The sequence below is a fragment of the Ovis aries genome, chromosome 6 (assembly GCF_016772045.2).
Source record: "Ovis aries strain OAR_USU_Benz2616 breed Rambouillet chromosome 6, ARS-UI_Ramb_v3.0, whole genome shotgun sequence".
Lineage (NCBI taxonomy): Eukaryota > Metazoa > Chordata > Mammalia > Artiodactyla > Bovidae > Ovis > Ovis aries.
Window position 1 is genome coordinate 78,184,730 of NC_056059.1, and position 24,263 is coordinate 78,208,992.

Below are 24,263 nucleotides of genomic sequence, written 5' to 3' on the forward strand. Positions count from 1 at the left end.
CTATTGTTATTATAATGTACTAGAAGTAGTAATTTCTATTAATGCTACATATCCATAACACTATTTGTTATAGAATATTTTGTATCTTTATTTAAAAATGATGTTGATGTCTGGCAATATCAGGTAAAGCTGGCAATTAATGTCACATTCTAACAGGCTACAGCTAATCAGCTTGCCTAGTCTGAATATCAAATAACTACATAATGGGCAAATTTCCATTTGTGAAGCTTTTTAATGCTCTCTTTTGTTTCTTATTTGGCTCTTTTCAGTTGTTTATATAATGTGGTTTGTCATATGTTAATTTGCATGATGGGGTAAAGAGATGGAATGGCAAAGGTTATTCACATGCTTCCTGGCTTGCTACCATTTCCTGTGATTCCCACTGTTCCCTGAAGCAGTTATAACTCAACAGATTTGCAAAGTCATCTCGGTACAAATCGATTGTGTTCCACTTTGAAATACTGGAGAGTTTAGAGAGCTTTTAAACCAAGACGCTAGTCAGTGATCCAGTGACAACACTGGCAATTTACTTGTACTCATTACTCATTTAATTCTTTAGAGGAGTAACTACTCTATGCTTATTGAAGAATGTATGAATTAAAGTTGGGAGAGTATTAGCCACACTAAAGGTATCAGAGTAACTGCTTCTTAAAAATGGGTAGTTTTCTCCTTCAACAATCAAGGCTACTGAAGGAAAAAAATACTAGAAGAGGAGGAAAACTATAATCTAATTTATAAAATTTGCAGTCATTTATTTAAACCGAACAAATATATGTATTAATTATTCATTTTATCACCAGGAAAAAAATATTTGGTACTGAATATGAGTTGCTGTTAATCTTTTTCCCAGAAAAACATCATTCTGTATGTAAACAAATAAACAAGTCTTGTTACTCCACAAAAGTTTCTAAAATATGTAAAATCTTTTGGTCAAAACCATTAAAAGAAATTCTTCAAGAAATAAAAACAGAGATAAATCAGAAGATTAATCACATTCTTTTAATCAGAAATTACTTATCTCTTGGTATTTGTCTCTTAGAATCAATGAGTCAAATGAATATGCATTTCTATTTTATCAATAAATAGAACTTTTTATATGTATGAACAAATGGTTTGTGGTACATATTAACTATCTAAATTATCTTTAAACCACAGACAATTTACTATCTTTAAAAAATGGGTTTCAAATTCTTGACATAATTTACTTACTTCACACGTCTTCATCTGTGGCCCACAAGTTAATAACTAACCTCATATGAAATGAATCATGTCAAAAAAATAAAGTATATTGATTTTTACTAACTTCTACTAAATTTATTCTAAAATTTCTTTCCATCATTAACAGCTTTATACCATCCAGTTATCACTTGGGTTCTGGAAAAGTATTGGTTACTATTTTTCAAGCCAATGCTGACATTTTGCTGCTGCTTAGCTGTCATTCTCTTCTAAGAAGTAGTGCACAACAAAATAAGGTGTTTGTGTAGATGTGTTCTTTTATTTTTCTTGTTTTCTTCTGTCACTAATTTGTTTTTTCTATTCTGTGTTTAATCTGCTGTCTTAATGGATTCAGCTTCAGAAAAGAGAGCGCTCTTGCAGAGCCTATGTCCAGGTACTTTCTGCGTTTTTATAAATGTGTTAAGTTGTTAAATTATCTCTGTTGGAAATAGCATGTATGGGAATCTGACAGAAAGATGATAACGTATTGAACTTGAAGAATTTCAGGGAGGGCATAGAGGGTGGGAATGGAAAGCTATATGAAAGGGCATGTGCTAAAAAGAAATTTGACAGTGACAGTGCTCTTTCATACAAGAAGACCATAGACTAGCAAAGAGATGCAACTTTGGTGTGAGAATTTTGATCATCATTGAAAGGTGAGTTGGATATAATATATAAATCTCCAATTTCTTCAGAGGGGGCTATGAAAACATTTCATTCATATATTGATCTAGTTAATATTTGAGTAACAAGTCATCCAGAAATGACAATCAAATGAGACAACAGTTCCAGGATACTTGGAATGTTATACTTCTGTACCAAATTGATCAAGACATGCTGTAATGATTTTATTCTTTCACTCATTATAAGCACATGAATTCCAAAGTGAATGTTTCAGTTAACATGTTGTAATTTGTTTCTAAGCAGGATTTCTTAAAAAAAAGTTTCTATGTTTATGAGTTCTTGTGGAAAGGAATCCCTGAAGCAAACTTCACAGTTATTTTTAGAAGGAAAAGAAGGGCGTGGATGTCAGAAGATAGGAGAGAGAAGAGAGGAGAGAGGTGAAGGAAAGAACAAAGGAAGGGAGGCAAGGTCAAATGACAAAATAATTTAGTAATGACTTCACTCTGCTTGATTCAAGGTAAATCAATCCATGGGTTGCCAGAGTCAGTGCCTCACCGTCAGTAGCACACACTTCCTGAGGGATATTGGGCAAGAGTTAGTTTTATGGAGACAACTCAAAACAAAGCAAAGGAAATTAGGGATTTCCTTATAAAGCTAGCAGATCCAGTTTTCTAGGGTAAAGTGAGCTGGGTTAGAGGGTTGTGATTGGCTCCTTGACAGTCATTTCCCATAAATGCAGGTTTAGATTTGAGATATGGGCCCAGCTACTGAGGCAGCTTCCATTCTGTGGGTTCCAATATACAAGTTAACTTTATCAGAAGGAAGAAAAATATGAAACTGTGTAGCTGTAAATTTTATTCCCTATGTGGATATATCAGCATGTTTAAAAGGGAAGGTCAACTACATTTGTAAAGAAGGATGTCCTCAAGACCCAAGTTACTATTTCTCAGATTGGTAGTCCAGAAATTAAACTGTATCCATTTATTCACAATAAGGGCATTGTGTGAGACAGTCATTTAAAAGGGGGGAAAAAATCTGCATAACAGAGGTTAGGAAGAAAACCTTTTAATTTGTATTTTTTCTTACAAAATAATGAACCGTTGTATATAAGAAACTGTTCAGGTTTTTCTAATATTTTGGAAAAGAAATTACTTTGGGAGGTTTATGTATATAGAGTGCTTAGTGTGTACAGTAGATAGAAAAAATGTAGTACTCTTCAGAATTGAAAGCTGAGGATCATTTTTGAGCAATATTAGGATTATTTTTGATTACAATCTATTTATTCTTTAATGGGGCCTTGGAAATAATTAGACTTAGCCTTTCAATATTTAAATCTATGAAATGCATGGTCATTCAAATAAGAATCTCTGATGGAAAATTAATAGCACAGTTTATTCAATGGCTGATTTCCTGTTGTTATAATTGACTGGCTATGAATAAATGTTTCAGCTATTGACCAAACATCTGATAAGACCAAATACAAACAGAATATTGGTGAAGTGGAAATGCTCTGCTTGCTAATACATGACATTATTTCTATTCCTTTTGTATAGATCATTATTCTGTGAAATTCTAGACTGAATAATACCTAAATCTTTAGTCTATTTGGCTTTTAAAGGTATGTTCTCTATTATTTCTATGTTCAGAGCACATTCTAAGCTACCTATGAAATAGGAATGAAATATGCTAGAAAGGTTTTTTGCACTAAATTTGAAAAAAAAATTTATTAAAAGATACTTAATTTTTTTTTTCCTTTCCATGGGCACATATTCTTCTAGATATGATTTTGACCATCTAAATACATTTAGCATTTAATTATTTAGAAGTACAGTGTCTATTTTATGAATTATCTAGATCCATTCATTACTTCTTGCTTCCCACTTTTTATTTCACACACACACACAGTAACAGTGAAATCTGGACTGTCAATAGTCAGCTATGATAACTGATCTATAAGTGAGCAATTAAAAGTCAGTTGCTTTTATTTTTTAAAATAATATATGAATCACCTAAAACTTATTATGCTTTTATATCAAGAATTTTAATGAAAATAAAAAAACTAGGTCCAATATATTTTATTTTTCATTATTCAGTTGCAATTTTAGATTACCCTAAAAGTTTTATTGACTATTAAAATATAGGTATTCACATATGTCAAATTAAAATATCACTACCATATCCCAGACACAATGCATATATTCATTTAGAAGAGGGTTTTAAGTTTTATTCCAGAGAAGACAAGTAAGGCTTGTGTTCCATATGCATATTAAGTAGTTACCATATATATTATTACCAGGAGGGCCCATAGAGGTGAAGATGAGTGAATTGAAATCTGGAGATCCAATGACTGGAACTAGGTCACACAGCTGACACTGATGGCACTAATGCTTCTATCCTGGTGCATCCAGTGCTTCTTCAACACCATGCTTAAGAATAACAGTGATGTATTATGAAGAATAAATCATTTATTAGGCATTGTGATCATCACTGTGAAAAGCATTTTGCATAAATTTTTATTTCATATTCTTTTGAAGGAACTATTAAAATTTACTGACATTCATTTTTTTCCATTTTAAATGCTTTAAAATTTTCCTAGTTAAGAAATATGTTTTGATTTTTACTGGCAGTTTCCTTTGTCCTCCAAATCCCATAGGTGGTGTGGACTCCCTGGAGGCTCATAGTCAATCTTGCTTGATGGTAATAGAGTCTGCCTGCCAATGTAGGAGATGTGGGAGATGGGGGTTCAATACCTGGGTCATAAAGATCCCCTGGAGGAGAAAATGGCAACCTACTCCAGTATTCTTGCTTGGAAAATCCCATGGAGAGAGGAGCCTTCCAGGCTACAGTCCATGGGGTTGCAAAGAGCTGGACACAACTGAATGACTGGGCACACATGCATCATTATTGATGTGAATCTTTTGAGTCATTCTTTGGAAACCACTATTACTTGCATAGTTAGGCCAAGAACTGATTTAACAATTAGTAAATAGCTACAATTTTTTTTTTTTTTAAGACACAAATCTGGTTTCTTCTCTTCTTCCCATCCTTCCTTCCATTTTTCATTTTTTTAAAAGGTAGATAGTCTATGTCTTAAGTCTTACAAAGTATTTGAAATAAGCTCTCTTTTTATTAGATTTTACTTATTTTATTTTATTTGGACTTAAAATTTACTCATTTATTTATTTTGTTTGTTTCACCTTCATTATTCACTAAAAATCTGTATCCTAGGTATCATCACTGTAAAAGCAATCTCAGCTTCAACTGTTAAAAAAAAAAAAAAAAACTCACACAGTAGTTAACAAAAACATTCAAGAATTACTAGTTGAGCACATGTGCACAATAATCTTCTCAGTACTGGGAAAACAGCAGGGCCCACAACAGGTCAAAATGCCTGTTCACACTCATAGGGTGAAATATCTAGTAGCAGAATATAAACAGTACATATATGGTATGTGAGATGATGATAAATGTTATGGAGAAAAACAGAGCAAGAAATGCATCACTGAGGTGAGGTGACATTTGAGAAAAACTCTGAAGGGGTGAACTGTGACGATATGTAGGAAAATGCATTCTAGCAAAGAAAACAGAAAGTTTCTGAGGTAGAAATATGCCTGTGTTGTCTAGGAAGCCAATGCAACTGGAATGAAGTGAAAGAGAAAAGGATGACAGGACATCAAGGGCCCAGATCTGATAGACCTTTGTAAGGACTTCAGCTTTTATTCATAGACAGATAAGAAACCACTCCAGGTTTCTGAGCAGAGGGATGACATGGTCTGATACATTTTAAAATTAGAAAATAGATGATAGCAGGGAAAGTAAGGGCTGAAACAGGGTAACCATTTGGGCAATAACAACTACTTAAAATAGGATATGAGTATGGGATGCTCAAATAATTTTTCTGGTTCAAGATTTTTTTTTTCAAAGCGGAACAAATAGGATTTACTGTGTGGATCACAATAAATATGGAAAATTCTGAAAGAGATGGGAATGCCAGACCACCTGACCTGCCTCTTGAGAAGCCTGTATACAGGTCAGGAAGCAACAGTTAGAACTGGACATGGAACAAGACTGGTTCCAAATAGGAAAAGGAGTATGTCAAGGCTGTATATTGTCACCCTGCTTATTTAACTTATATGCAGATTACATCATGAGAAACACTGGGCTGGATGAAGTGCGAGCTGGAATCAAGATTGCCAGGAGAAATATCAATAACCTCAGATATGCAGATGACACCACCCTTATGGTAGAAAGTGAAGAAGAACTAAAGAGCCTCTTGATGAAAGTGAAAGAGGAGAGTGAAAAAGTTGGCTTAAAGCTCAACATTCAGAAAACGAAGATCATGGCATCTGGTCCCATCACTTCATGGCAAATAGATAGGGAAACAGTGGAAACAGTGGCTCACTTTATTTTTGAGGGCTCCAAAATCACTGCAGATGGTGATTGCAGCCATGAAATTAAAAGACGCTTACTCCTTGGAAGGAAAGTTATGACCAACCTAGACAGCATATTAAAAAGCAGAGATATTACTTTGTCAACAAAGGTCCGTCTAGTCAAGGCTATGTTTTTTCCAGTGGTCATGTATGGATGTGAGAGTTGGACTATAAAGAAAGCTGAATGCCAAAGAATTGATGCTTTTGAACTGTGGTGTTGGAGAAGACTCTTGAGAGTCCCTTGGACTGCAAGGAGATCCAACCATTCCATCCTAAAGGAGATCAGTCCTGAGTGTTCACTGGAAGGACTGATGTTGAAACTGAAACTCCAATACTCTGGCCACCTGATGCGAAGAGCTGACTTATTGGAAAAGACCCTGTTTCTGGGAAAGATTAAGGGCAGGAGGAGAAGGGGACAAAAGAGGATGAGATGGTTGGATGGCGTCACTGACTCAATGGACATGGGTTTGGGTGGACTCTAGGAGTTGGTGATGGACAGGGAGGGCTGTGTGCTGTGGTTCATGGAGTCACAAAGAGTTGGACATGACTGAGCACCTGAACTGAATTGAAGGGATTGTAAGGTGAAGTGTCTGGAAAAGAGAGATGATGGAGTGACCCACAGTGTTTTGCCTGAGCAACTGGGAGAATGAATTTGCCCTTTACTGAAATGGTCTATCTGTGACCAATTTGAGAGGAACATAAAAAGAACTTCACTGAGAAGTATGTTAAGTTTCTTATCAGATGCAATATTGATGGTAAATTTGCAGTTTAGGTATATGAGCTTAAAATTTAGCTGAACGGTCAGGCTAGAAGTAATCATTTAGTAATGTTTCAAAAACCAGTCAACCCTAAAGGAAATCAATCCTGAATGTTCATTAGAAGACTGATGCTGAAACTTAAGCTCCAGTACTTCAGCCACTTGAGGCGAAGGGCCAACTCATTAGAAAAGACCTTGATTCTGGGAAAGATTGAAGCCAGGAGGAAAAGGGCATGACAGTAAATGGGATGTGATGGCCTCTCTGATTCAACGAACATGAGTTTAAGCAAGCTCCAGGAGATAGTGAAGGACAGGGAAGCCTGGCATGCTGCAGTCCTTGGGAACACAAAGAGTTGGACATGACTGAGCCACTGGAAAACAACAAAAGCAAAAACAATGTTTCACTTAGAGTGCCATTTTCAGTCAACGTTTCATTTCCTAGATGAGTTTATCAAGGAAATGAGTATAGAGAGGAGAGAATCTAGAGCTGAGACCCGGGACACTGTCATATGATGACATCCGGGAGAGGAAGAGTAACCAGCAGCAGAGACTAAAGAACGCCTTAAGAAGGAGGAGGGCCTGAAGAGAATGGCATCCAGGAGTCAACTCAAGTTCTTATCTCACACAAAAGAAAAGGATGTCAGGTGCTGCTGAAACTGCTCAGAAACACAAATACAGCTTTTCAGTGATAAAAGTAATGTCAACATTTGATGAATTTTAAAAGATTCTAAAGCCTGGATACATAAACATTTCTACCTATTGCTTTCTCTTTTTTTTTTGGTCTTTAATACATACTTTCTGTGAACCAAAGTTGCTACTTGCACCTTTGACAGAGTGAAAATTGAATTATGCCAGTTTTACTTGTGTGCCTTTGGTGGATGAGACAAGAAAAGATTCTAACCTCCATTTATACTGCTAGGAAAAAATTAATGAGTATTTTCAAGTTCCTTGTTTGGTCACTTAATTGGCTGTGTGACAAAGAGCTCTGTGGTGCATGTCAAACAAGTTTTTGAGTCTTCTAATGATTTGTGCTTTGCTTGACTTGTGATACTATTCTTTGTGGCCTGTCAGGCTGGATATCCTTGTTAAAGTGGCTAGAATAAATTGCCTAGTGGTGTGCATACAATGTAGTATATTAACTACAGCAACGGGGAGTACTTTTAGCAGCTCTTTCAAGAGATTTCGATGTTTGCCCATAAGCATCAAAGCCAACTCAAACTTTCATTTAATATAATTAAAAGGACATCTGAAAGTAGTTTGAATCGCACCAGGTTCTTGAGGTTTGGTAACCCTTTGTTAAAACACTATGAACTTAATATATTTCACAGCTTGATAAATCTGCACTTGATTTGTGTAAGAGAGAAAATATAAATCTGCACCCTGCATGTTTCTGGTGCCCTGAACCTATTGCTAAAAGACACTGAGATCAAAGAAAGTGACTTCCATGTAAAAGTAGTTTTCTTTAGATAAAGAAGATATAAGAATTCTTTTTTATACATTGTAGTCATTAAATACTGTTGTAAAGCAATTGCTGAATCAAAAGATAGTAAAACCATATGTAATATAAGCAGTGTAAATTATACAGACTATTATTTAAGATCTTGGATAGGTCAGTTCATAAATCTAATGATGTGAAAACCTCCAAAGGATAGAGACAGATGTTGATGATGGACTTTCTGCTTTGACGTGCAAAGAACATCATTTTGGGAATCTCTCAAAATCCCCATGGCTAGTGTGTCAGATCAGGCAGAGATGGCTGCTTTACAAAGTTATTTCCAACTCTTCCATTTTGCACATTTCCTATAAATCAACAAAATGTTCCTGTTTTCATATATATATATATAGCTAGAATATATATATATATGGTTTATATATATGGAATATATATATATAGAATATATATAAATATATACATATATAGAATATATATAAATATTTATATAGACTACACATATAGAATATATATATATGGTTCATAAATGCTTCCAACTCTTCCATTTTGCACATTTCCTATAAATCAACAAAATGTTCCTGTTTTCATGTATATATATAGCTAGAATATATATATATATGGTTTATATGTATGGAATATATATATAGAATATATATAAATATATACATATATAGAATATATATAAATATTTATATAGAATACACATATATATGGTTCATAAATGCTTCAGGAAGTAATTCTAATAAGGGTGGGAGTAAAAGGCCTTTTATTTCTATATAAAATGCTTTCACCTAAAACAAAAGTATTTTCTCACATTTTTTTCACCAAATTTTATTCTCTCTTTTCTTATAACTTCTTGATTAAAGCCTGGATCATTATTTAATTGTAAAATTGTTCATTTAAAGTCCATTCTGGTGCATCATTGCTTTCTGAACATGAGTTTACCTTCAGAGAAGTTTTAAATACATATAACATAAATATATATTATTTCTATGCAAACATAAGAGATTACACATCAATTTACCTTACTATGTGTCTTTAAAGCCTTATGATCATATACCTAATGAGAAAACCAAAAATACACTTGAAATAGCATTAGAGATTTAAAATCCTACTTTCTGAACCTATCATTAGCATTTCTGGTGCAGGTTAGAAAAGAAATGGAAGCTTTAAGGTGTCATTTGCAGTAAAATAATTGCCTAATGACTTGGAACCAAACAAATGATTTTTTAATACTACTCCCAACAGAATTATAATTTTTATATTTTCACTTATCTCATGTATGAATTTTGTACAGTCAGTAGTCACAGAAACTTAACTATGGTAACTTAAACTGGGACTTTATTTTCATAAATAAAAAGGAAATGTAGTTGAAGCAGTTCAAGATTAGTATGAACACTCCATTTTAGAGACCAAGGCTTCATCTGTTTTTCTGCTATATTGTCTTTAGCACCTGGGCTTATCTTCAAAATGACAAGATGCTTACTTAGCATCTAATCATCACTTCATGCTAATTTCTATACACAGAGAAGGACAGTAAACTATTCATTTCTGTTACAACTTTCCAAAAATCTCACCCAGTTACATTTAATCATTTCCCCTACTCCTAACTGTATCCCTTGGCTGTTCAGTTTACATAAGGAAATTCTTCTTTGATAGATACAGTTTTGCAGCTGGGCATAGTGTCCAATGATTCTGTGTCTAAAACAAGGGAATTATTGGGAAATAGTGTTCTTAGATGAAATAAAAAATACTTTTTTCATATTTGATGGTACATATTGATATATTCATCCAGTTTTGATGTGATATCTGCCAGAGTTATGATGATACAATACCAATGGTTACTTTTAAATCCTAAGTAGAGATTAAAATGTCCATTTGATTGTTATAGTCTGAAGGCAATCATTTTTGTTTAAAGGAAAAAAAAAGTTTATTTCAAATTATTTCCAGATGGCATTTCTTTCTTTATAAGTACTTTTCTGAATGGCTAATATAGGTATATGTTAGAAAATTCAGAAAGTAGAATAATAGATATGTCTCCTTCCCACTCAGGCCACTGCACTGCTAACTCCAGTGCATGCCACTGACATTGTGGCCTATTGCAGTGGTGTCCCCTCGGAGTAGAATGGTGTAAGCAGCCCTGCCTCTCTCCCCAGTAATTCATATCTCCTTCCTCAAAACAATTACTGTATCAACCTCTTAAATATCTTACCAGGGAAGACTAGTTTTGCTCACATCCATATTTTTATAATGTGTCTTTATAAATCTTGTCATACAAACGTGTTTGTTCTCCTTGCCTGTGACTAAGATGTTGAGAGTAGCTGTGGCAAACTCACGTTATGTGGTAGCATTCCGCCACGGAAAGAATAAACATATACTGATGATGAAAGGCAGTCTTGTGTAACAGTTTATACCAATAAAACAAGTTTATCAGTAGGAAACCAGTTGAATAAAATGCTACAAGAATCCCTTAGAAGAATTGGAGTAGCTCTCATAGTCAACAAAAGAGTCTGAAATGCAGTACTTGGGTGTAATCTGAAAAATGACGGAATGGCCTCTCTCCGTTTCTAAGGCAAACCATTTAACATCACAGCAATCCATGTCTATGCCCCAACAACTAACACTAAAGAAACTGAAGTTGAGCAGTTCTATGAAGATATACAAGACCTTCTAGAACTAACATCAAACAAAAATGTACTTTTCATCATAGGGGATTGGAATGTAAAAGTAGGAAGTCAAGAGATACCTGGGTGACAGGTAAGTTTGGCCTTGGAGTACAAAATGAAGCAGGGTAAAGGCTAACAGAGTTTTTTCAAGAGAACACACTGGTCATAGCAAACTTCCTCTTCCAACAACACAAGAGACAACTTTACACATGGATGTCATCAGATGGTCAATACCCAAATCAGGTTAATTATATTCTTTGCAGCTGAAGGAGGAGAGGTTCTATACAATTAGCAAAAATAAGACCTGGAGCTGACTGGCTCAGATCATGAGCTCCTTATTGCAAAATTCAGTCTTAAATTGAAGAACATAGGGAAAACCACTAGGCCATTCAGGTGTGTCCTTAATCAAATCCCTTATGATTATATAGATGAGGTGACTAATAGATTCAAGGGGCTAGATCTGGTAGAGAATGCCTGAAGAACTATGGGCAGAGCTTTATCACATTATACAAAGGCAGTAACCAAAATCATCCCAAAGAAAATTAAATGGAGGAAGACAAATTGGTTGTTTGAGCTGAGAAAAGAAGAGAAGCTGAGAAAAGAGAAGCAAAACCAAAGGAAAGAGGAAAAGATATAACCAACTGAATGAAGAGTTCCAGAGAATAGCAAGGACAGATATGAAAGCCTTTTTAATTGAACAGTGCAAAGAAGGCAGAGGCAAGCAAAGAATAGGAAAGACAAGAGGTCTTTTAAAGAAAATTGAAGATACCAAGGAAACATTTCATGCAAAGACAGGCACAATAAAGGACAGAAATAGTAAGGACATAACAGAAGTTGAAGAGATTAAGAACAGGTGACAAGAATACATAGAACTATACAAAAAAAAATTCCTTAATGACCTGGATAACCACATGGTGTGGTTACTCACCTAGAGTCAGACACCCTGGAGTGTGATGTCAAGTGTGCCTTATGAAGCATTACTATGAAAAAAAGCTAGTGGAGGTGATGAAATTCCAGCTGAGCTATTTCAATTCCTAAAAGATGATCTGTGAAAGTGCTGCACTCAGTATGTCAGCAAATTTAGAAAAGTCAGCAGTGGCCACAGGACTGGAAAATGAATGCAATGATACAGAAGTTTTGAACATTCTTGGTTCGTGGATAAAGCAAGTGGATTCCAGAAAGATATCTACTTCTGTTGCATTGACTACACTCAAAGCCTTTGATTATGTGGATCACAACAAACTGGAAAATTTTCAAAAGAGATGGGAATACCAGACCACCTTTCCTGCCTCTTGAGAAACCTGTATGCAGGTCAAGAAGCAAGAGTTAGAACTGGACATGGAACAACAGACTAGTTCAGAGTTTAAAAAAAGAATACATCAAAGCTGCATATTGTCACCCTGCTCATTTAACATATCCAGAATACATAAATGCCAGGTTGAATGAAGCACAAGCTGGAATCAAGATTGCTAGGAGAAATAGCAACAACCTTAGATAGGAGGATAATACCACTCTAATGACCTAAAGCTAAGAGGAGCTAAAGAGTCTCTTCATGTGGTAAAAGAGGAGAGTGAAAAACTAGCTTAAATTAAACATTCAAAAAAACTAAGATCTTGATATCCAGTCCCATCACGCCACTTCATGGCAAATAGAAGGGGAACAAGTGGAAACAGTGAAAGATTTTATTCTCTTGGGTTCTAGAATCACTGAAGATGGTGACTGCAGGCATGACATTAGAAGATGCTTGCTGCTTGGAAGCAAAGCTATGACAAACCTAGTGTGTGCATGCTACTCGCTTCAATCATGTCTGACTCTGTGACTCTCTGGACTGTAGCCTTCCAGGCTCCTCTATCCATGGCGTTCTCCAGGCAAGAATTCTGAAATGGGTTGCCATTTCCTCCTACAGGGGATCTTCCTGACTCAGTAATCAAACTGATGTCTCTTACATCTTCTGCACTGGCAGAGAATACTCTTGACAGTCTCTTGGACAGCAAGGGGATAAAACCAATACATCCTCAAGGAAATCAACCCTGAATATTCATCAGAAGGGCTGATGCTGAAGCTGTAGCTCCAATACTCTGGCCACCTGATTAGGGGAGCTGACTCATTGGAAAAGACTCTGATGCTGGGAAAGACTGAGGGCAGGAGGAGATCAGAGCAACAGAGGATGAGATGGTTGCATGACATCACTGACTCAATGGACATGAGTTTGAGCAAGCTCTGAGAGATAGTGAAGGGCAGGGAAGTCCATGGGTTCGCAAAGAGTTGGAAACTTCTTAGCTACTGAACAACAGAAACAACATTTCCACTGCAGTAGAAATTCTCAAAACACTTCTCTACATCACTGTCACCAGCCCCTCTCCTTATACTGTCTCTTAATTTCATCTCATCAGACTCTGCCCTTGCTACCTTACTGCAGTTGTACTAGTTGAGGTCATTAATGATTTCATGCTGATGAACTCAGTAGTCAAATGTCAATTAACTGTACTTAACCAGTCAGAAGACACAGTTGATTTCTTTGTCTTCCTTAATACTCTATCCTGAAGAAAACTCATTCTCTTGATTTGCTTCCTCTTGATGCTTCTTTGCAGTCTCCTTTCTCCACTCCTTTTCTTCTAAATCCATGGGTTTGGGTGCCTCTTAGCTCAGTTGGCTCTTGTTTGCTCTTTGTTCTGACAGTCCTATGTGATCTAGTTGATTTAAATGGCACCTATGTGCCTTAGACTCATAGATGTTATCTACAGCACAGACCTCTTTTGTGAACTCCAAAATTAGCTTGAAGGTAACTTTTCAAGTCTTTACTTTTCTTAAAATAGACATCAAATTCATAACTGAATTTCCAATCTTCACCTGAAAACTAGTTTTATGTGCACTGTTCACCTACTCAGTTGATTTAGTTCACCCCCGCCACTTCCTGTTTTCTAAATAAAGCTCCAAACATGGGCCTCTTTAAGATTTTGAAATACGCAAAGCATATCTCCACTTGTTGAATTGCATTCTGTTTGGTCACCCTTTGGGAATACCTCCTGCAAATATCTACATGGATAACTCTCTCAGCAACTTTGTCTTTTTTTAAATCATTACGTTTTACTTACATCCTAAGTAAAATCAAAAGCCACCCTGTCCCCAACTCTACCCCTAACTCTGAGTCCCCCATAATGTATATTTTCCTTTTATTTTACGTGATAGATAGATAGATGATTGGTAGGAAGGCCTGATTTACTCCTTGTCTGTTTGGTTAATGTTGTATTTAAGCTTGAAATTCTCATGGAGCTGTTCTAATACAAAGCTTGTACTTCGTGTTTCCACTATTATAATGCTTGTCATGCTGTATTTTACTTGTTTAATTCCTCGGCTTCACTATATTGTTATCACTTTGAAGGAAGGAAGAATAACTATCTCTCTTTGCAGTATCTCAGTTAAAGGGACTTAATTAATATTTGTTGAATGAATGTTGAGTAAGCAAAAAGTTAGTGGCAACCCACTCCAGTATTCTTTCCTGGAGAATCTCCATGGGCAGAGAAGCCTAGCAGGCTACATCCATAGGGTTACAAAGAGTTGGACATGACTGACTGAAGGGACTTAGCACAATTTCTATTACACAACATAGATGTGACAGCATTCAGTCATTTCATTCAGAGAAGGCAATGGCACCCCACTCCAGTACTCTTGCCTGGAAAATTCCATGGTTGGAGGAGCCTGGTGGGCTGCAATCCATGGGGTCATGAAGGTCAGACACGACTGAGCGACTTCACTTTGACTTTTCACATTCATGCATTGGAGAAGGAAATGGCAACCCACTCCAGTGTTCTTGCCTAGAGAATCCCAGGGATGGGAGAGCCTGGTGGGCTGCTGTCTATGGGGTCACACAGAGTCGGACACGACTAAAGTGACTTAGCAGCAGCAGCAATCATTTAATTTTATATAAGACTTAAAAATAATACAGTCAGTTACAGATTGTTAAATACATTTTTAAATAACAAGGAGTTTCTTGAAGAGGCAGAGTCTTATTTTGTAAAATTTCTGTTTTATCTTGTTCTACTATTAAAGGTTCTTATTGCTATATTCCGGTCAGTTGTGTTATACAATCATTTTTATTAAGACTTGAAAATGCCAACACTTCTCTGTAATATAAAAGGGAGTTCAGAGATTAGTGGTTTTTATATGCTTAGTAATATTAAATAACAGTGATTATTAAAAGAATCTTAAGTTTATTGATCAGATGTGTAAATATCAGTCACTCAGCTTGACTTCTAATAAAAAAACTTTAAGTTTAAAACTGTTTTGAAGACTTCTAACATTTGACCTTTAAAATTTTGATTTGAATCAATGTCTAAAGGTAGATTGGAGTACAATGTGACCTATTCAGGAGTGATGTTAAACTTTTGCTCTATTTTATTTTATTCTCAAATGACAAACTTATTACAAAGTCAAAAATGAAGAGTTGAAGTCTTTTTTAAATTTTAATTATAAATCAATGTAAGTTATATATTATATATATATATATACATATATATATATATATATACATCTATATATAGAGAGAGAGAGTCAGAAAGCAAGAAATTGGAGCAGAGAAGATTTGAAGACTTATTTTTCTTTCTCTGCATAGCCTGAGATTTATGCATGGCATATGTTAAACATGGAGAATGAAATGGCAACCCACTCCAGTATTCTAGCTTGGAAAATCCCATGGGCAGAGGAGCCTAGCAGGCTACAGTCCCTAGGTCATAAGAGTTGGACACGACTTAGCACTATCTTTCTTTCTATCTGTTAAACATAAATATATATATATATATGATATAGTAAGGGAAACAATGTTCAGCATGATTACTGTATATATTGATAAAAAATATTGTGTTCATGAGAACACAGGAAAAAGACAAAGATGTGAAGGTAAAAAATAAAATTTCTTTTTTCAAAAGGATTTCAGCAATTTATTAATTTAAATTTATCCACTAATGGGAGATAATTGCTCTTAACATTCTAATAGGCTGCCTAATGATAATACACATATATATGAACATATGGTTCAACAAAAGAAAAAAAAAGAAAATTCATTAAAAAATACTGAAACCTCAAGAACTCAAAATCTAAATTTATAAATCCTTTATGTAAATATATTTAATGGCTGTAGATTTTCTACACAATACAGCCCAAACTGCTATCGTACTGAAAATCTTCTAAGATCTGAATTATACTCACCATTTCTCTCACTATACTCTTTTTGTGAAGTGAAGTGAAGTCGCTCAGTCATGTCTGACTCTTTGCGACCCCATGGACTGTAGCCTACCAGGCTCTTCTGTTCATGGGATTTTCTAGGCAATAGTCCTGGAGTGGATTGCCATTTCCTTCTCCAGGGGATCTTCCCAACCCAGGGATTGAACCTGAGTCTCCCACATCGTAAACAGATGCTTTACCGTCTGAGCCACCAGGGAAGTCCACTTTTTTAAAATATATCTTTTCTTACATCATGCATTCTTCTCACCCCAAACACAAACCATTTCTTGCCTCAATACCTTCGTTTTTTCTTTTTTAATCATTAACTTGCTTATTATGTTTCTCAGCCTCAAACTTCCTCTTCTTAGGTAAAGAAAGCTTATTTATCTTTTAACGTCTGATTCAAAACAAAACACCTCTAGGATCTTTTATCCTTCTCAGCAATAATTCAGTACTTTCTGTCCCATGCGAAAGAAATGTTTACCTTCTGCTTTGGAGTGTAGGCAAATTAAGAACAGATTTCCTTGTTTTTCCTAACCTTACCCAGCAGTGATTTCCCTAGTTCTTTGCATATCATACATATTTAATAAAATACGTGTTGCATTGAAAGTTAAAATGAATTCCCTTCATTCCCTATAACTCATCCTGCCTTCCTTCCAAACCATGCTGATATCTGGTCACTCAGAAGACTTCTTGGGTGACATAGCAAAAAGTTACAGGAGTAAAAGAAGATGTTTTCAGTTTCCCTATCCTATTAATGATTTGATAGTAAAAGTAGGATATTTTTGTTTAATGAGCCTTTATTGAATACTAAAATATCTCAAAACACTAAAATTTACCCTGGAAAAATAAAAATGAACATGATATGTCCCCTGAGGACATCATAATCTAGTGAGAAGGCCAGACCAAATATGAATAATTCTATTAAAGGTGAATAAGTACTAAAAATGGGAGCCCATTGTGACATCAAGTCTCTGATGATAATGATTTAGATAATACTGGCTAGTTAATAGATCTTTTCATTTGCACTTAGATAACCTTTGCTCATAAAATCAGAGATTTTTTTTTTTCCTACTGATATGAAAAAGGAGAAAACTCACTTTCATGTGAATCTTCACTAGATGGCAATAATTCAGCAAAGAGTTATTGAACACTTACTGTGTGCCAGGCAGTTTGGGACACTTACAAATGACACAATCATTACCTTCATGAAGTTTACCCTTTTTTGAGTGAGTGATCTACCAGTTAAATAGTTTTGTAGGTAAATAAATATCTGACACACCTTAGATAATGATACCTATTATAAAGAAGACAAAACATATAATGGATTTAAGTGGGTGACTCTCCTTAGATATGCTGCTAATGGAAGACCTATATGAGCAACTGACACCTGAGCTAAAACCTGAATGAGATCATGATTATAAAGCTTGTTTTCAAAAAAACTACTAGGATGGTATAGTTGTATATCCTTTCAAAGGCATTCATTCTGTTTCGATCTTTATTTTAATGGTTTTCAAGCAAGGAAGAAGGGTAACTAAGTTTCCCAGGTGATTTGGTTACCTAGTTTATGATTTAGAGTTTACCTTGGTAAGAAATGCCATTGATATATTTCTCACTATGGACCCTTTTATGTATTCTTGCTAAGGAATTCTAGACTATTTCACAAGCACATTCTCCTGGAAAAATGATACAAATTGATATTGGAAAGATATACAACTATTTCAAAATATTCACAGTATTTCAACAAATAAATAAATACAAATAAATACAGTGTCCCTTTTGAAATATATGAAGTGTGATTAAACAGTTTAAAACACCTTTTAACAAACATGCTCAGTGTAAAATTAGTCAAATGAATTTGCTTAAGATCTGAATTTAATGATGAGGGGTCAGATAATATTGTGCAATGCCAATATATGTCCAGAAAGATATGGGATGTCCATAATTCTGGTATGAATCTAACTGACTTTTCACACTTCCTAATTTATGTTTGATTTTTAGGAAGGCAAAAGTGACTTTAGAGTCTAGTCTGTAAACTGCTTAATAAGAAAAGTAGTATCTTATATAGCATGCCCCTGCTGCTGCTGCTGCTGCTGCTAAGTCGCTTCAGTCGTGTCCGACTCTGTGCGACCCCATAGACGGCAGCCCACCAAGGCTCCCCCATCCCTGGGATTCTCTAGGCAAGAATACTGGAGTGGGTTGCCATTTCCTTCTCCAATGCATGAAAGTGAAAAGTGAAAGTGAAGTCGCTCAGTCGTGTCTGACTCTTAGCGACCCCATGAACTGCAGCCTACCAGGCTCCTCCATCCGTGGAATTTTCCAGGCAAGAGTAACCACCCTCAAATTGAAATATGATGCATCTTATTTTCTTATGCAGTTCACACTTTGTTAATTGGTTAGAAAACATCAAATTGCCCAAAGGCACACTGAAATATGTGGTGAAACCAGAATATAAATTCCCAGGTCCATCTTCTATTCAGTTTCTTGTGTTTTGAAAAAGATAGTAGGGTGAATTAACATTTAGTTTCTGGCAAAGATATTTTTAATTAAATTAACATCCCCAAATTTTAAATTATTTCAGTCTATAATGTCAAAACCATTAGGTATTTTTGTTGTTTTCCTTTTTCAACCTTTTGTGGTTAGAATATATTTTAAGATTTATCCAGAATTAGTCTTATTTATTCTAACTTTAGAATATAAATCTTAGGTCAATTAAAAAAAAATGATAGCAGATGAGAAATTGATGAGAGCTATTGATCAATGTCCTATTACCTCACTTTAATCAAATTCATTGTATATTTCCTGTTCAAGTTCGGTTCAAAACTGTAGTTAAATTCATTTCTTTGGAACCAAATAAAATGAAAAAGTAACATATTTTAAAGAAATGTTTTTGAGTTAGCGAAAGCAATACAATACCTAGTTTGACCAAAAAATGCCCCCAAATGAAAGCTTTATTACCAAATGTCATCATTTGTATGTAAAATGTATAAATGTATGAATATATAGGGAAAATGAAATATAGATGTTCTTTTGCTATTGAATATTTGTGACTGTTTATTTGGTCTTCATGAAACTGGTAACAGGGACACGTCAACAACCTTTGGAAAGCTTACACAAATTGTATTAATTATAAAGCTATTAAAATTGACTTAATTGTGCTATCTCACTAGCAGAAAACAGATCAGTTAGTTCAAGCCTCTGGAATACATATTATGAGTTTTTTAAAAAAATCATTTATATATATTTTTTTACAGTTAGTCTTTGTTGCTCTGTGTGGGTGTTCTCTAGTTGCGGTGAATGGGGGCTGGTCTTCTTCGCAGAACGTGGGTATCTCGTTGTGGTGGGTTCCCCTATTGTGGAGCACAGGCTTTAGGGTACACAGGCTTCCGTAGTTGTGGCACATGGGCTCAATAGCTGCAGCTTGTGGGCTCTAGATAGCGCAGGCTCAGTAGTTGTGCATGGGCTTAATTGCTCCATGGCATGAGCAATCTTCCTTTAGCAGGGATCAAGCCCTTGTCCTGTGCAATGGCAGGTGGATTCTTACCCACTGTACCACCAGGGAACATTATGAACTGTCTAATACACATGTTCCTCCCATTCCGCCATAGTAAAGTTGTGTATCAGTTCTGCTTATGAGATTGCATTGTAGAAGAGGCATTCCTTCCAGATCTCACTTCAGTGTGAATATTTTGCAATTATCAGGGATGACTTGTGCTTTATTCAGTGAATACCTCTCTTCTGCCCACACTGAACTTTGATATCAAATTAAAATAAAGATAGGATTACACCTAAACACTTGTTATGAGCCAGGAGACCTTATGAAATGATTTCATTATCATCTCTAATTTACAGAAGAGTACAAAAAAGTTAAAAAACTTGCCCAATAGCACACAACTAGTAAGGTGGCAAAGTACAATTGCAGACTCAGCAGATATGGTTCCAAATCCCACACTGATTTTAACACCTGAGAATTCTGTCTCATTTCTTGTGTTGACATTTCCTTTTATATACTTAGGCAATCATAATAGGTGCTATTTTAAAAATAAATAAATACTAGATTTGTGTCTTAACCCACCCCGATTTTAGGAACTGTCATTTCTGCAATAAACTCAGAAATCATTTAGGCTTTAACAGAAAACTTCTCTAAAGACTTTGTCTTATTTGGGACAAAGCAGTTGTTAAAATATGCTCAAAATATATAATGAAAAAATACTGCACCTTATACTTTTTCAGTTGCAAAACTAAGATAATAAGGGGTGTGTCTGATGTATTTACTGTCAGTTTAAAGACTCAGTATTTTATGTAAAGCACCCCATTTGTAAACAGTTTCCTATTTAGAACATCTCAGAGTTGACTATAGTTGCTTCTTTTCCTTTTGCATTTTTAAATTTTAAAAAAAATCTATAGAGAGCAGAACAGAAACATTGCATTATCTTCCCAAAATGTTCCCTGAGGTAAGGTTTGATCAATGTAAGGTGATTCATTAATGTTAAAATGGCTGGTCCATAAAGAATTGGCATAATTTTTGTCACATACGGAGTTTTCAGAGCATTTCTAATGAATTAAGAAGATCAGTGAATCCCAGAAAGAATACTTCCTTGCACTCAAAAGGTCAGTGTCCTCTGTTTGGCTTCAGAGAATACCTAAACTTTTTTGTTGTTTGATTTCTATCCAGCATCTCCTTTTTTTGGCATGTCCTGTTGGCATCACCCCATAGAGAACTTCCTGGAAAGCAGATCAGATTGCTGTGATCCAGAAATGCTTTTGTCTGGTTTCTAGGTCATGTTTTAAACACAGAACAAATGATAGAGTGAAGCATACTATGTGGAAATAGTCATTAAACTCATGAGGGACTTTTTTTTTTAACAATGCAAAGTACTCAACTTGCAAGTAGAACTATTTTATGTACAAATCCAGTGATGTTGATTTTTAGCCAGAACTTGGAAGAGCTGGGAAAAATATCAAGAACAACTTTTATCAAAAGGCAGATTAGTTTTTGAAGCTGATGTTAATTGGCAGCAAGGTGTTTCATTATGAAGCTGAATTTTTAACAGTTGTTACTTGGTTACTATGAAAACACCAGCCAGAAGAAAACACTGCAGCTTAAGGGGTATTCCCCCAGTCTCTCCCACTCCCTCTCCCAAGGTGCCAATACTGTGAGTCCTGTTTTAGAACACCTATGTACTGCCTGGAAAGTGCCTGTGTTTGCTGTTTCTTCAACTTATTTCCAGATTAGATGCATATTTCATAATCAACAGGTTCAAGGAAGATCACTTTCAAACTGTCAGTGGTGTATTTTTCTGTTGTGTAATTCTCTATGTTCGAGTGAAATCTTAAGACCTTAATGGAAGAATTGTCTCCTTGCAACCCAGAGTATTGAACTAACCGTTGGAAATATATAAATTGCAACTAGAAAGACAATTCTTTTGGATGAAGCAGAGAGAACTTTGGTACTTTGTCTCTGTGTGAGTGTACTTACTGCTGATTTTTTTTTTTTTTTTAAGGAAAAATGCTCAAAGGCCATAGGTAGCAAGCTCCAGCTGCTTACTCCCCTTCCTAGTAGTAAACAGCACAAAGGTTTATCTTCCAAAGCCCTAGGAGTATGTATGCTTTGATTTTTTCCCCATCGTGACATTTTACTAGCTGGCTAAGAAAAAAATTGGTTTGCTTAGTGAGTTCTTGAGAGAAGGCAATGGCACCCCACTCCAATACTCTTGCCTGGGAAATCCCACGGACAGAGGAGCCTGCTGGGCTGCAGTCCATGGGGTTGTTAAGAGTCAGACACGATTGACTTCACTTTCACTTTTCACTTTCATGCATTGGGGAAGGAAATGGCAACCCACTCCAGTGTTTTTGCCTGGAGAATCCTGGGGACAGAGGAGCCTGGTGGGCTGCTGTCTATGGGGTCGCTCAGAGTCGGACTCGATTGAAGCAACTTAGCAGCAGCAGCAGCAGTGAATTCTTAACCTATACATAACAAATTCTTGTATTGTCCTGTCTTTAGTCATCCTTTTGATTTCTATTATGTTCAGCATCTAGTTTTATGGTAATGTATAGAGGAAATCATTTTTGTGGTGATGTGATGAAAGTCTTAGTTTGAATTACTTGCCAACAGTTTCCCAGCCAAATAATTTAATTATGTGATTATAGTCTTATTGAAGCCTTTGCTATTGATTTTAAGAAAGAAGCATAGCTCTATTTGTTGTCCTTCAGAACAGAAAGCAGGTTTTCCTGTTGTCTTGCAAAGTCTCAGCTAGGATTTCACAGCACAAAATAATGAATGCTTCCACTGTGCAGCATGTCACAGGGGAGGCTGGGACAATACTGAACTCATGCACACCAGTGATTCTTACTTGCTGGACAGCATGTATGCCTGGATTTCTGACAGCCCTGTGGATTCACTAGAGACTTCTGTCATTCTGTTCATCTTCTTGTAGGCAATGGTCGAGACAGTTAACAACCTCCTCCAGCCACAAGCCTTGAATGCCTGGAGAGACCTGACTACAAGTGATCAACTGCGTGCAGCCACCATGTTGCTTGACACTGTGGAGGAAAGTGCCTTTGTGCTGGCTGATAACCTTTTGAAGACTGACATTGTCAGGGAGAACACAGACAATATTCGTAAGTGGCTTTTGTTATACAGACGGGCCAGAGAAGGACAAGAAAAAACTATCACCTGTTCAGCAGAAGAGGGAAAAGAAAAAAGTATCATCTATGGTGGACCACATATTATGAGTGGTACTTTATTTCAGGGGAGATAAGTTACTGTTTTTTCTATCCCTGGATTGGGAAGATCCCCTGGAGAAGGAAATGGTAACACACTCCAGTATTCTTGCCTGGAGAATCCCATGGACGGAGAAGCCTGGTAGGTTACAGTCCATGGGGTCACAAAGAGTCAGACATGACTAAGCGACTTCACACACACACATACTTAGGAGGGTATCACTTGTCATTAGCTTAGGAGTGTCCTCATAATCATGTATGTATCTTTCTAAGGACATTTCAATACTGATTATATTAGCCTGACCTGAGATCGAGGTCAGTGAGACGTTTTTTTGGTTTTTTTTTTCAATTTTTATGTGTGAAATTTATGTATACATATAAGTTTCTATCTATGGAGGGTAGTATTTTAAATTTTACCCTATGGGTCACTTCAGTTATAATAAGAATCTCTCTAAATTATAAACTAGAAAGAAGGTAGTAATTTAAGTGAAAGTGTTAAAAATAATTTTTTATAATTGTGTTGCTAGCTCATCAAAAGTATAAATCTAATTAGTGTGTTTAAGGATGTAGCTGACAGTTTTATTTCAGAAGATTTGATAAAGTTATTTCAAAGTTATTAGATTTAAAGATAAGTCAGTATTGATATAGAGCTCCAGATTATAAAAGGATTTCACTTAATTCATAAAATAAAGATAACATTTTGAAAGGAAACTGATAGTCAATGACAAATTGTATTTGAGCTTTAATTTTAAGTTCTAGGCTTTATAATTGATAGTCTTACTTATCTGATTTTTAATAACTTTTATTTGCTTTATTTTGAAAAAAAAAGTGAAATACTTAAAAAAAAAAAGAATTTCTAAAAACACTGAACTACTATAAAGTATAGCAGATGAAGATCAGTTCCAGTGTTTTGATTTCAGAAATGTTTTAGTAATTAGATTATCTTAACTTTGGCATGTTTCTCAGTGAGTACTGACATCTTTTTACCATTAATAGAATTGGAAGTTGCAAGATTGAGCACAGAAGGAAACTTAGAGGACCTGAAATTTCCAGAAAACACCGGTCATGGAAGCACTATCCAGCTTTCTGCAAATACTCTAAAACAAAATGGCCGAAATGGTAGGTTAGAATTTATTAAGTTTGATGGAATTGAACTCTTCATTAATTCATTGAGT

General features: G+C 35.5%; 1 protein-coding gene across 24 annotated transcripts in view; it reads left to right on the forward strand.

Moving 5' to 3' along the window:
- The window catches only part of ADGRL3 (adhesion G protein-coupled receptor L3), a 941,652-nt gene that overhangs the window by 769,238 nt on the left and 148,151 nt on the right, over window positions 1-24,263 (forward strand). For 12 of the 24 annotated variants that reach the window (XM_060417626.1, XM_060417628.1, XM_042251456.2 and 9 more), the window contains 3 exons: window positions 1,571-1,609; window positions 22,803-22,986; window positions 24,085-24,207. In XM_060417626.1, the coding sequence (XP_060273609.1) occupies window positions 1,571-1,609; window positions 22,803-22,986; window positions 24,085-24,207 (346 nt within the window). The remainder of the gene's footprint in view (window positions 1-1,570; window positions 1,610-22,802; window positions 22,987-24,084; window positions 24,208-24,263) is intronic. The other 12 variants (XM_060417634.1, XM_060417623.1, XM_060417635.1 and 9 more) reach the window with 1 other exon arrangement.